This window comes from Xyrauchen texanus, chromosome 46 (genome assembly GCF_025860055.1).
Source record: "Xyrauchen texanus isolate HMW12.3.18 chromosome 46, RBS_HiC_50CHRs, whole genome shotgun sequence".
NCBI classification, from domain to species: domain Eukaryota; kingdom Metazoa; phylum Chordata; class Actinopteri; order Cypriniformes; family Catostomidae; genus Xyrauchen; species Xyrauchen texanus.
Window position 1 is genome coordinate 20,757,143 of NC_068321.1, and position 13,049 is coordinate 20,770,191.

The window sequence follows — 13,049 nt, forward strand, 5'->3', positions numbered from 1 at the left end:
ATTACTTACAGCAGTATTTCTCAACCGTTTTTCTGCCACGGCACACTTTTTAAGACTAAAAAATTCTACGGCACACCACTATCCCACATAGGCTAACCATCGTCTGTATTTTTCCTTTTCAAGAACTTGTCTATGTTTTCTCTCCATCTGAGTAGCGTGTTTACTTGTAATATTTGAAATTCAGCTATGCAAAAAACCACAGGCTATGCTGTGTGAGGTCACATGTGGCAAGAGTACTAAATGGGTAATGAAAAAACAACAAATTTGCTTCTTTTCTAATTTGTAGATTTGTTCTTGCAATGCCACAGCAAATTACAGGGATGCAAACTCATGAGGGGCGAAAAAGGTAAGACAATTACTGGTCCACAAAATATATTTCTAGGGACATTTTTTTAAAGAATAAGCTTTATATTCAAGTCAAGTGTTTTTTATTGTTATTCAACCATATACAGTTAGTACAGTACACAGCAAAACGAGACAACATTCATCCAGGACCATGGTGCTACATAAAACAACATAGGACAAACACAGAACCACATGAGACTACACAACTAGATTTTTCCTACAGTAGCCTATTTAAACTGCTGAGCATGGCTTTTATCAGAAAGGGTCACAATAATAGACAAATAATAATCATTTTGTGTTTCAATGATTTTCTTTCGTCAATGTAAAACGCATTTTACATGACTTCAGTAGAGGCGTCAATGTGTTGAACGCCAGTGTCAAGCACCGCATCGCTTCCACGTGACAAGAGTTGCAGAAAGCATCACAGAGGGCGATTTTAAGAGTTTGCCACGCAAAAAAGTGGGAGGTGTGCACAATAAACATTGAAAACGTATTTGGAAGAGATGAAAAAAAGCTTGCAGTTGCTTTGATAGCAGAAACTAATAAAAGGACTCTTTCTTGGCATTTTCTTGGTGATTTTAAATTAATTAAATAAATGGGGTCTCTGATTTTTTTTTAAACGATAAGGTAATATTATTTTTTTTTTTAAATAAATTATGAGACATTCAATGTCTCCACAAATTTGGACAGTTTTTAAATATTTCTTGTTGCTTAGTACTCTCAAAGACATTATTGGTGAAGCAAAAACATGTTTGTGAAAAACAGTTGTGTAATGTGGCATCACTTCATAGACTTCAATGTATTCTGCAGCGCTGACGCGAGTCATGTGAAAGACCCATAACGCATATAAATTTCACTCTCTAAACACTAGGTGTGCCACGGCACAATGGTTGGGAAACACAGACTTACAGGTAACAAACAGTATATAGTTCTGTTATATATATATATATAATATTCAGCAAACCTATGATTGAGAAGTGAAAAAAATTTGATTTTCTATATAACTATATATTTTTACACACACACACCACAATATGGAGATCACCAGGGTAAATTGCTCCCAGTGTAGTCCACATATCCACCATGATCCTTCTTTGTTAATCCAGAAATTACATTCAATACGGATGATATGCTCTCCTCTGGACTCAAAGTTGCCTGTAAGCAGTAAGTAAATAGAAAGATGGGCAAAAACAAAGAAATTTATTATTAGCCATCTAATTTCCGAAAAATATCATTATAAAAGGGAAAGTTCACTCAATTCAAAATTCTGTCTCAATTTACTCACCCTCAGGTTGTTCCAACCCTTTATGACTTTCTTCCGTGGAACACAAAAGGAGATGTTGGGTAGAATTTTAGTTTTAGTCACATCCACATTAGTTACATTAGAAAAAAAGATGTTATGAATGTGAATGGTGACTGAGGAAGAAACTAGGGATGGGATTTTAAAGTAATTTTGTAGTAGAGTACTCTAACCCTCAAAAAACTTGTACTCGCTTACTCATAAATTAAAATGCAAGTAAAAAATTCCAAGTATGACTTGTATGTGAATCCTATATTTTTTTTTCACGTTACCAAGAAAGAACGGTTAATTGCAGGCAAATGCGTAAAGGAAAATTAATTTGCGATATTGGAGTAGTGTTTTTAATACTCGAGTAGTTGGAGCAGAACGAGTACTCGATTACTTGTGCACAATCCTTGAAGAAAAAAGTCATACAGTTTTGGAACAACATGAGGATGAGAGAATGATGACTCACTACACAAGGGTGAACTATCCCTTTAAAGACAGAAAAACGTGTACTTACCATTGGTCCACCCATATCAGTGCGTACCCAACCAGGATGAAGGGCTACACACAAGATTCCCTCCTCTTCCAAATCAGCGGCCAAACACCTTGTAACCATATTCAGGGCACTCTATAACATTTTTAAATACACACGTTAACCATGTCAAATATCAATAACTGCAACCAAAATCATTACTTCCCAAATTAGGCAGCTTAATTAATGTAACAATATATTTCACCTTTGAAGCTCTGTAAGCGTAACTCTTGAAGCTCGCTCCCTCACCCCAGTTGAGCTGCACAGATCCCAGGACAGAGGACACATTGATCACTGCTGATCTGTGCATGCCCATGCCCATGCCAATCCCTTGAGCTGCTGCCCTTCTCAATAATGGCAAAAAGGCCTAGTAAGAATAATGGCGAAAAGACACAAGTAATTAGCACTGACAATTCGATTCATTTTTTAATTCGGACCTCGCTGATAGAGTACTGAACTTATTCCGGAGTTTTAAATTCTATTAATACAGCTCTTTAAGGAATGACAACAAAATATTTTATTTTTCACATAAACAGTATATAATATACTGTATAGCATAAAGTATAATCTTAGAGAATAAAGCAATAAAGTAAACCAGAAAGCATTAAGAAAATCTTAAGTGCTGTTTAACAACATGCAGATGAATCATACTAATGAGCTCTGCAGACTTAGTAAGTTTATTTAACTCACAAAGAGTATCAGAGTATTATGGTTGTATATTGTTGGTAACTAAAAGCATCTTCTAGGCATATTTATACCTTGGTGACAAAAAGAGGAGCCACTGTGTTACTCTCAAAGGTTTTCATCATGACATCTCGAGTTACTGTGTTTAGATCACTGGAGATGTTAACTGCTGCATTATTAATTAAGCAGTTCAACCCATCAGAACCCACGATAGATTCCACGGCTTGTGCTGCTGCATCCACGCTGGTGTCACTGGTGATATCTGAGGACAAAAAGACATTTTAGGAGAGTTTAGGTGCCTTTACATCTTTGTTTCTAATCAAGATAAAGAGATATTGTCATTCTAAAAAGGACAAAAAATGAGGACACGCCCATGAGTGCAAGATGAGTCATCAATATTTTTTGTCTGTTTTTCTGGAAAAGAATGAATTTTAAATGCATATATCTGCTAAATATTAATTTGAGCAACATTTATGATCAATTAAGATATTTTTTAAAAAACAAAATAATAACAAAGTTATATAGAAAACGTCATATGATCAAAATGTAAAATGCACTCACAACACTTTGATTCACATATTTAGCTAGGTGGTCTCAGAACAGATTTATTAAAATAATTTATAAAAGGTTGCCATATTAGCATTACATTTATTAAAACTCACCCCTCAATGAAAGACTGGTTTGTTTTTTATCTGATATTTTAAACTGAAGTTCTACAGTAAATGTGTCAGTGAGTCAAATAGAATTTCATTGGCTTTCTTTTATCATTTGTCTCCACCTGCAGGACAAAAGTAAGAATTGCACTTCACAAGCAAAAATAAATAAATAAAAACAGTAATAGTTTTTACAATACATAATTATTTAAGGTTACTGGTATTATTTGTTTTATATATTATTTTATAAAGCTGGTCGTATATGTTAGATACACAACGTTACACTTTTTTTGCGTAATTTATACAGTAGTCACGTGACAAACAAACGAACTCACCTAGCGATATGACATAAATCCCATGATGCGATTTGGCGAGTTTTTGCAGTTCCTAGCATGAAATCAAACGATGATAACTCGTTAGCAACTTGTCCAATGTTTTCTGGCATTTTTTACAATGCTGCGCTCAGACTTGTGTTATTGACATACCTCAGCATCTGGATTCCGGGCGGTTGCGATGATTTTTTTTGGTCTTTCCGGCGCAGTGGCCAACTGCTTGACCATCTGCAGTCCGAGACCTCTGCTCGCGCCCGTGATGAGCACCGAGTGACACTTGCTATAGTTGATCATCTTCAAAATGCCGCAAGTAGTCCACACACACACTCTTTAAAGAGGTTCTTCAAGTGCAGCTGGAGGCGGGGTTAGTTAGTTTCGTAAGAATGACATGCACCTCCAAAGAACAATAGCGTAAATGTACACTTTGCATTTTCAACCCCTCTTTAGTCATGCTTACTTTATGTTTGAGTAATGCTTACTTTGTGATTAATAAGTACAACGCAGGCGGCCAATTTAAAATGATTCCCAATGTATGTGTGTGATACGTTAACATTATTAGGATAAAAACGAATTACCTAAATGTATTACTTATAACATGTTTAAAATAAATATAAAGAATAAATCAAACCTTACATTTTTTTAATAATGTAAAATACGAATGCGCGTGCCCTCTCGCGCTGACAGTGGTAAATGCGCGAGCGTATGTTCCACTTTCGCGCCCTTTTTTGAGAACCGTTAAAATACATATTCAAATGTCAGATAAGTCGGTGTAGTCGATTTATATTGGTTATTTATATCGTCCAATATCCCTTACTTTCTTAGATAACTGGTAAGTGTCATACAAACTATATATGTGTTCTATGTCTTGAGGTGGACAAAATGACTAGCTTTGTATTCAGTATTGTTTCAGGTATCCCTCAAAGTAAATAAACCAAATAAGGACAAGAACAAATATTACCACTCCTCTGTATAAACTAGTTGATCATTTTGGGATATTTTATATTATAAAAAAAACAGTTCTGCATACAAAATGTGAAAAGTAATGTGTTTTTTTTCTTTTTCTTTTTTCATTGACACCTTTGTGACTGCAGCGCCCCCACTGTCACATTATTGTACTAGGAGAATGAATGACTTTGAGGGGCATGAGTATGGCTACAGAAGAGACTTATCTGAAGGGTCTCTGATTCCCTTACATAACCCTCATGGAAGTCCAAGAGTGGCAAATCCCTTCAGTCACAGCATTCACTCAGGACCCAGTTACTCCAGGATAGAAGAACCCCTCAGGGAGGATGACTATGCCACTTACAGCATACTTCGTCCACTAACATGTGACCATTTGCCTCCAGTAACCCAGTTCAGCACAACATCCTATCCCGAATATGTGCTGGCACAGTCTAGCCATTATCAACATGTGCTAGGCCAATCGTACAACTCAATTGGCGGGCATTGGCCATCACAGGACACTTTTCATTATGGGATGCCATCAGTGAGTGCATAGATATGTAATTTATCTGATGCAATGTTCAACACTAAAACATTATGTCCAGGCAATTCTAACTTTTCTAAGTCTCAGGGTAAGGTCTTTAAGCCTTGCTATAACACTTTTGTTAAACTTATTAATATCACATAGCCTACACTAACATTTTCTGTTTGTCATTAAACATTAATCATAACCAATTTTAGGTCTGTATTGGAACATGGATTGAAACAGGATATTCAACAAGGATGAAAATTTAGGGTGGGACTTTTTTACACAGGACAGAGTAGTTCACAATAAAACAAGGAGCACATAAATATATAATACAGGATAGCTCCCAAAAAACAGAGCCACTATGCTTGATTTCACATATCTTTAAAATGCATAAAGGCATTTGGATGATTTTTGGCGTACTTCTATGACTTTTTGTATACAACAAAATTACATCACTGTGACGTTATCGTAAGCAACAAATAAATATGTCAATCGTTTGGCCCAAAAACGTATATATATAATATATAATTATATATATATAATTTTTGTTTCATGTTAACTTTGAATAAGATCAACTTCGTAACAAATCTCTCTACATTGCCTAAACACTTGAGTCTTGAATTCAGGTGCAGCTTGATTTGCTCAAATCTTTTTTGTTTGTTTTTTCAAAGAGTGAGATCTGTCGAGCCGTTGCCAGCATCAGTTCGGACGGAGCAGAAGGCTACAGTCTGGAGGGTTATTCAACTCAAGCTGCTGCAGGGTTCAGACACAATGTAAATTAACAAATGTGTGTGAGTGCATGTTTGGGTGTAACATACTCTGTACAAATGGTTATAATGGATTCTGTGTATGTCATTTTTCAGATAAATCATCCACATGCTGTTTTTGTGTCGCCTCATGACCAGCACCAGTTGGGGGAGAAGCTTTCTGCTCAGACGTCCAACATTTGTCAGGTAACATTTCTCAAATACCTTTGTAATAGCTGTAATTGTGACTAGTGTATGCATAGTGTAATTACTATTGTAATTTTTGTTAAAGTTAAAAAGTTCTCATTCTATCTCAGCTTAATATGCAGATACAACTATAAGTAAGACATTTGTTGGTTGACTTCCTCATGAGTATAAACAAACACTGTGGCTCTAATATGGTACTTTAAAAACATTACTTGGTTTGTTTGATTTGAGTGATACAACATATCATCTTATGACTCAACCAAGGGAATGAATTTGGGGCCTGACAGGAAGCCAGAGAAAAGAGGTTGTAGAAGTGTTTAGGAAGTGTGTTTGGAAACAGTCATGACTTTTGTAAATCCGTTTGGTTCTGCTTGTGGCAAAGAAATTGCACACTTCACCTTTAAAATACGAAACAAATTGTTTGAGTTTAAAGGGGCACTGTAATGAGTTCTGATTGTGGCATTTAAAGTGATAGAATTCTGTCATCATTTACTCACCATCAGTATTGTTCTAAACAAAAATTTCTTTTTTGCTTTGTGGAACACAAAAGGAGATGTTAGGCAGATTGTTAGCCTCAGTCACTATTTACTTTTATTGCATATTTTTGTGACAGGCTACCATTGCACATTCTAACATCTTTTGTGTTTCACGAAGGAAAGTCATATGGGTTTGAAACAACTAGGCTTGGAATTTATGCCTTTTTCACAAAATTATAATCAGAAGACTTTCCTGATGATTATAGATATATAACAGGATGTTTTCAGATAAAAATAGGGGTGCTCATTGCACAATAGTCTGTCTTTTCAAACATTTATCTCAACATAAATTTGGAGCGTCAGGGTAAATTAAAGGAGGTCGCACACCGGACGCATCTAACAAACACATAGCGCTTTTTTAAAATTCAAAACATTTATTTTCTATGCCGCCTCTAGAGGCTGCTCAAAAATTTTTCGTGCCACTGAGGGTAACTCACATACTTTTCCATATAATTAGACCAAAATCATTATCAAAAGACAAAGATGATTTACTCTACCCAGTCAGAAGTTTACATACACTTAGTTTGAAATCATTAAAACTAATTTATTAACCATTCCACAGTTTTAATATTAGAAAAATATAGGTTTGGCGAATCGATTAGGACATCTACTTTTTGCATGACACAAGTAATTTTTCCAAACAATTGTTTACAGACAGATTTTAAATTGACTATATCACAATTCCAGTGAGTCAGAAATTTACATACAGTAAGTGAACTGTGCCTTTGAGGAGCTTGTAAAATCCAGAAAATTATGTAAAGCCTTTAGACAATTAGCCAATCAGCTTCTGATAGGAAGTGTACCTGTGGATGTATTTTAAGGTCTACCTTCAAACTCTGTGCCTCTTTGCTTGACATCATGGGAAAATCAAAAGAAATCATCCAAGACCTCAGAAAACAATTTGTGGATCTCCTCAGTCATCCTTGGGAGCAATTTCCAAATGCCTGAATATACCGTGTTCATCTTTACAAACAGTAGTATGCAAGTATAAACACCATGGGACCATGCAGCCATCATACCGCTCAGAAAGGAGATGCATTCTGTCTCCTAGAGATGAATGTAGTTTGGTGTGAAAAGTGCAAATCAATCCCAGAACAACAGCAAAGGACCTTGTGAAGATGCTGGAGGAAACAGGTAGACAAGTATCTATATCCACAGTAAAATGAGACCTATATTGACATAACCTGAAAGGCTGCTCAGCAAGGAAGAAGCCACTGCTCCAAAACTACCATAAAAAAGCCAGACTACAGTATGCAAGTGCTCATGGGGACAAATTATTTTTTTTGGAGAAATGTCTTCTGGCCTGAAGAAAAAAGAAAATGAACTGTTTGGCTATAATGACCATCAATATGTTTGGAGGAAAAAGAGTGAGGCTTGCAAGCCGGAGAACGCCATCCCAACCTTGAAGCATGGGGGTGGGCAGCATCATGTTGGGGGGGTGCTTTGCTTCAGGAGGTACTGGTGCACTTCATAAAATATATAGCATCATGAGGAAGGAAAAATATGTGGAGATATTGAAGCAAAATCTTAAGACATCAGCTATGAAGTTAAAGCTTGGTCACAAATGTGTCTTTCAAATGGACAATATCTCCTAGCATACCACCAAAGTTGTGGCAAAATGGCTTAAGGACAACAAGTCTAGGTATTGGAGTGGCCATCACAAAGCCCTGACCTCAGTCTGCTAGAAAATGTGTGGGAAGAACTTAAAAACCATGTGCAAGCAAGAAGGCCTACAAACCTGACTCAGTTACACCAGTTCTGTCTAGAGGAATGGGCCAAAATTCCAGCAACTTATTGTGAGAAGCTTGTGGAAGGCTACCCAAAACGTTTGACCCAAGTTAATCAATGTAAAGGCAATTTGTCCAAATTCTAACAGTGTATTTAAACTTCTGATCCACTGGGAATGTGATGAAAGAAATAAAAGCTGAAATAAATCATTCTCTCTACTATTATTCTGACATTTAACATTCTTAAAATAAAGTAGTGATCCTTACTGACCTAAGACAGGGAATGTTTTCTATGATTAAATGTCAGGAATTGTGAAAAACTTACTTTACATTTATTTGGCTTAGGTATATGTAATCTTCTGACTTCAACTGTATTGTGTATCTTTCATAGAGTCTACACAATGTCCAGTTACAAGTATGTATTTCCATGGTATGACAGCATGAATGAAACCTCTTCAATGATACATACTGAGAAATTGCATAATCATTTCTAGAAGTTACATTTGCGCAGTTAAACCAGTTTGATACACTGACCTGCAAACTCTTAAACATATACAGGCCAGTGGTTTTCAACCCATTTCAGTGACATGAAATTGTCTGTGTAGGTTGTGTGTGATGTGAACGGTGAAGGGCAGGTCGTCATGTTGAACCACTGTGGTCCACATCAAATGATGTCAGATCACAGCACAGAGTCTCTGCCACACCCATTAGTCCAGAGCTGCTCTACAGAGACCCGCCCACCCCATGGCAAAGGTGAAAAATACTCTAATACCTTTGAATAGCTTTAAAGAAATAGTTCACCCAAAAATGACAATTCTGTCATCATTTACTAACCCTTACCTTTTTTCTTCTGCTGAACACAAAAGGAAGTATTTGAAGATTTCCATATAATGATCATTTATAGCCTCACTTTAAAGCTAAAAAATGGCCCAAAAGTGTAGTAGAAGTATTGCATATATCACATATTAAGTCTTCGCTCTGAAGGCATACAGTATATTTTAGTGAGAAACAGCGACATGTGGGTGAGTAAATGATGACAGAAGTGACCCTTTGCTAGGCCCCGTTTCTGACCAGTACTGTCTTACCAACTGTTGCCGGGGCTGCCATTAATCTTACACATGTTTTCTATTTTCCTATGAGAGCCTTCGGGAGTAATGTGTGTTTGAGTAGTTTTGAGAGGGATTTTATCAAAATGATCCAAAAAATGTAAAGCACAATGTAGCTGGGTCACTTGAAATAGTGACATGAGGTCTCCAGAGAGTATGAGGTAAAAACAAAATAGTTAAATAAATGTCAAGAAGAGCATACAATTGATTAAACTGTCAGTCTTCATTGCCAAATGAGCATGAATAACATCAGCGGGGACACCTAGATTTTTTACAAGGTAAATTAAAGATAATAACTGAATTAATTTATGTATTTATTCATGTTATAGTAAAAGCTATAGTAAATAAACAATTCACAACATAATGAGTGTGTTATGAGATGTTATGAACAGTTCTGTTCACTTACATTAATGTTATCAGGTATGTAATCACTTTCAAATGACTGATAATTGATTTCTTTATTCAGATTCACAGTCTCTACAGTTTTCAATCAAATTACTGTGTATTTTAATGATTTCTGTTACAAACAACGTTAGATAAATATGCCTTACAATGTCACTCTTCATTCCAGCCCACTTAAGAATGTTGTCCATTCCGTTTATGAGACTATTTTGCTAAAAACCGTGCCATTCACAACAATCTCGCATTCATGCCTATGGCGAGTTGTGCAGAGCTTGTCAGAGCGAGCGACCTTAACCAAGGGGGGAGAGCTTAGCGAAGGGTCAATTGTCATTTTTAGGTAAACTATTAGCTATTAACCTTTAAATTCTGAACACATTCTGACACATAGATTGCTTGTGGTTCTACTTGCTCAACTGGAAGAGCATGGTTCAAGGAACATAAAGGTCACAGGTTTGATTTCCAGGGAATGCATAAAATACATAGCTTGAATACATAAATATGTAATACATACATATCTGTCATTATGGATGAACATGTGTGCTTCATTTGATAACTGATCATTTCAAAGTGTAAGTGGTAAGTGAAATAGGTTTGGTTCATATCATCACTCTGGCTCCGGTCTGCCATCAGATGCAGGACATAGAGTGAAAACAGTGTCACCTGGACCCTCTCAGACACACCTGCAATCCCCAGGTGTCACGTTTAACCTCATGCCAGGACCTTATGCTTCACAGGTAAAGTTTTAGCCCCGGGAACTCAATATTGAGTGGTTAAGGTCAATATTAAGGTCATGAAAAATGAATAGAAATGAATTGGTCAAAAAGTATGTGAATTGTAATTTGTTCAAGATTTGGCAATTCCATTCTTTACAATGTTATTTAAAGTCAAACATCTAAACATTTATTTTAGTATTTAATTTAATTTTTTTTTTTTTACCTTTTCAGCTCCATCAGACAATTTGCCCTACACAACCTCAGACTGTTGGGCAGGAAGAGGAAGGTCAGACCAAAGGCAGTGAGCGGTATGAGTCAGAGATGTGCAGAAGTAATCGATTAATTGAGTACTCATTCAGCTTTAAATATTCAAACAGTAAAACACTACATGAATATTGCAATTTGATTTTCCTTTGGGCCTTTGCCTGCCGTGGGCAACATGAAAACTGCTTCTCTCACCTAAATATTGCTGTTAGTTCTCCCAAAATGAAAATTCTGTCATGATTGTATGTGTTTCTATGTGTGAGTGTAAATGCTTTTTTTGGGATTCATTTTTTAATCTAGATCTTGTTTATGCATAGTGCACATTTTTTCCTAAGAAAAACAGATTTAACAAAAAGTTAAAGGTTCAACTTAAATTCAAAATTGTAAATAATCGATTACTCTTTTTTTTATTATTATTTTTTTTTTTTTATACATGTTAGAGTACTCGACTAAAAAAACACTTGAAATGCCCATCCCTAGTATGAGTATCATTTCAGTAAAACCTCATAGCTCTCCTGTACATGTTTTGACAATCCAACAATTTTGACTATAAATTATCTGATCTTTCTTTAGTAATGTGAACTTGGAAAAATCAAAGCGACCCTGCAACTGCACAAAATCTCAATGTCTAAAACTGTAAGTACTTTTTTTGTATTATTATTATTATTATTTTATATTTTTTTGGAGTAAATAAATGTGGCTTTTTGTTGGATAAATGTGACCTCTGTTGAGTCATGGTTGTGTTATTCAGCATTATCTTTATTTAGCACCATGTCAGATTTTGCTTGCATTTGTCATAATGACTGATAATTCTGAACAATGAAACCAACTGTGTTAGCTCTTACCAAACAATTTCTCTGGCAGTTACTGTGAATGTTTTGCCAATGGGGAGGTATGCAGTAACTGCAAATGCACTAACTGCTTCAATAATACTGAGCATGAATCAGAGAGGTGCCATGCTATTAAGGTGAACTACAACACATAAAACTTTATATACTGTATATATACTGTAGCATCTTGGCAATTTAATATATCCCATCCTATATATATATATATATATATATATATATATATATATATATATATATATATATATAAAAACACAGGCATACATTTCTTATCAGTGTATTTTCATTGTTCCTAAGGTCTGTCTGGAAAGGAATCCAGGGGCTTTTCGACCTAAGATCGGCAAAAGGAAACAAGGGAATGTTAAGAGTTGTCACACAAAAGGCTGCAACTGCAAGCGCTCGGGCTGCCTGAAGAACTACTGCGAGTGTTATGAGGTAACTAGGCTATGCTGTTTTATTTCAGCTGGTCTTTGTTAAATTACACTTTACAATAAGGTTCCATTTGTTAACATTAGTTAACTACATCAATTAACATGAAGTAACAATAAACAATACTTATTAAGAATGTATTAATCTTAGTTTATGTTAATTTTAACATACTAATGCATTTTTAATCAAAAGTTGTATTAGATAACATTAGTTAATGCACTATGAACTAACATTAACAAAAAATTAACAGTAGTATTTTTATTAACTCAAATGAACAAAGATTAATACATTCTGTAACAAATATATTATATTATAATATATTGTTAATTGTTAATTCATGATAACTAATTAATTTACTAATGTTAACAAATGGAACATTATTGTACGGTGTTACCAATTACATGTTTGGAGAAGTGTGAGTTACTTGGGTTCACCCTACACTGCAACCCCAAACAGGCCCAAATCATGTGCACTTCCACCTGTAAGTGTGTGGGCTGTCGGAACTATGAGAGAAGTCCTCAGAAGAATAGCACTGCATGGCGCAGCCCTGAATCCAGCATCTACTACCCAACCAGGTACATGTGAGACCATTAAGACACGGTAATAATGTGAAACCGTATGCAAATAATTATGAATAATTAAAAGTGTTTAAGCTCTATTTTCTTTCATTGGTGAAAAAAAAAGTGACAAGTTATATCAGGAAGACTCGCAGACTTGAGTGAAATTTAAGATTACTTTTATTTGATGAATATAAAACAGAAATGCTAGT

The 13,049-nt window shown here is 35.5% G+C and overlaps 1 protein-coding gene across 1 annotated transcript; it reads right to left on the reverse strand.

The window, feature by feature from the left end:
• Positions 1–87: 87 nt before the first annotated feature.
• On the reverse strand, positions 88–4,160 carry zgc:110339 (uncharacterized protein LOC550490 homolog). Its single transcript, XM_052120144.1, has 6 exons — positions 3,985–4,160; positions 3,835–3,886; positions 2,921–3,108; positions 2,368–2,529; positions 2,148–2,258; positions 88–1,500 (listed from the first exon to the last, which is right to left on the reverse strand). The coding sequence occupies exons 1-6, from the start codon at positions 4,123–4,125 to the stop codon at positions 1,387–1,389; spliced, it is 768 nt and encodes a 255-aa protein (XP_051976104.1). The 5' UTR covers positions 4,126–4,160; the 3' UTR covers positions 88–1,386.
• Between the last annotated feature and the right edge of the window lie 8,889 nt (positions 4,161–13,049).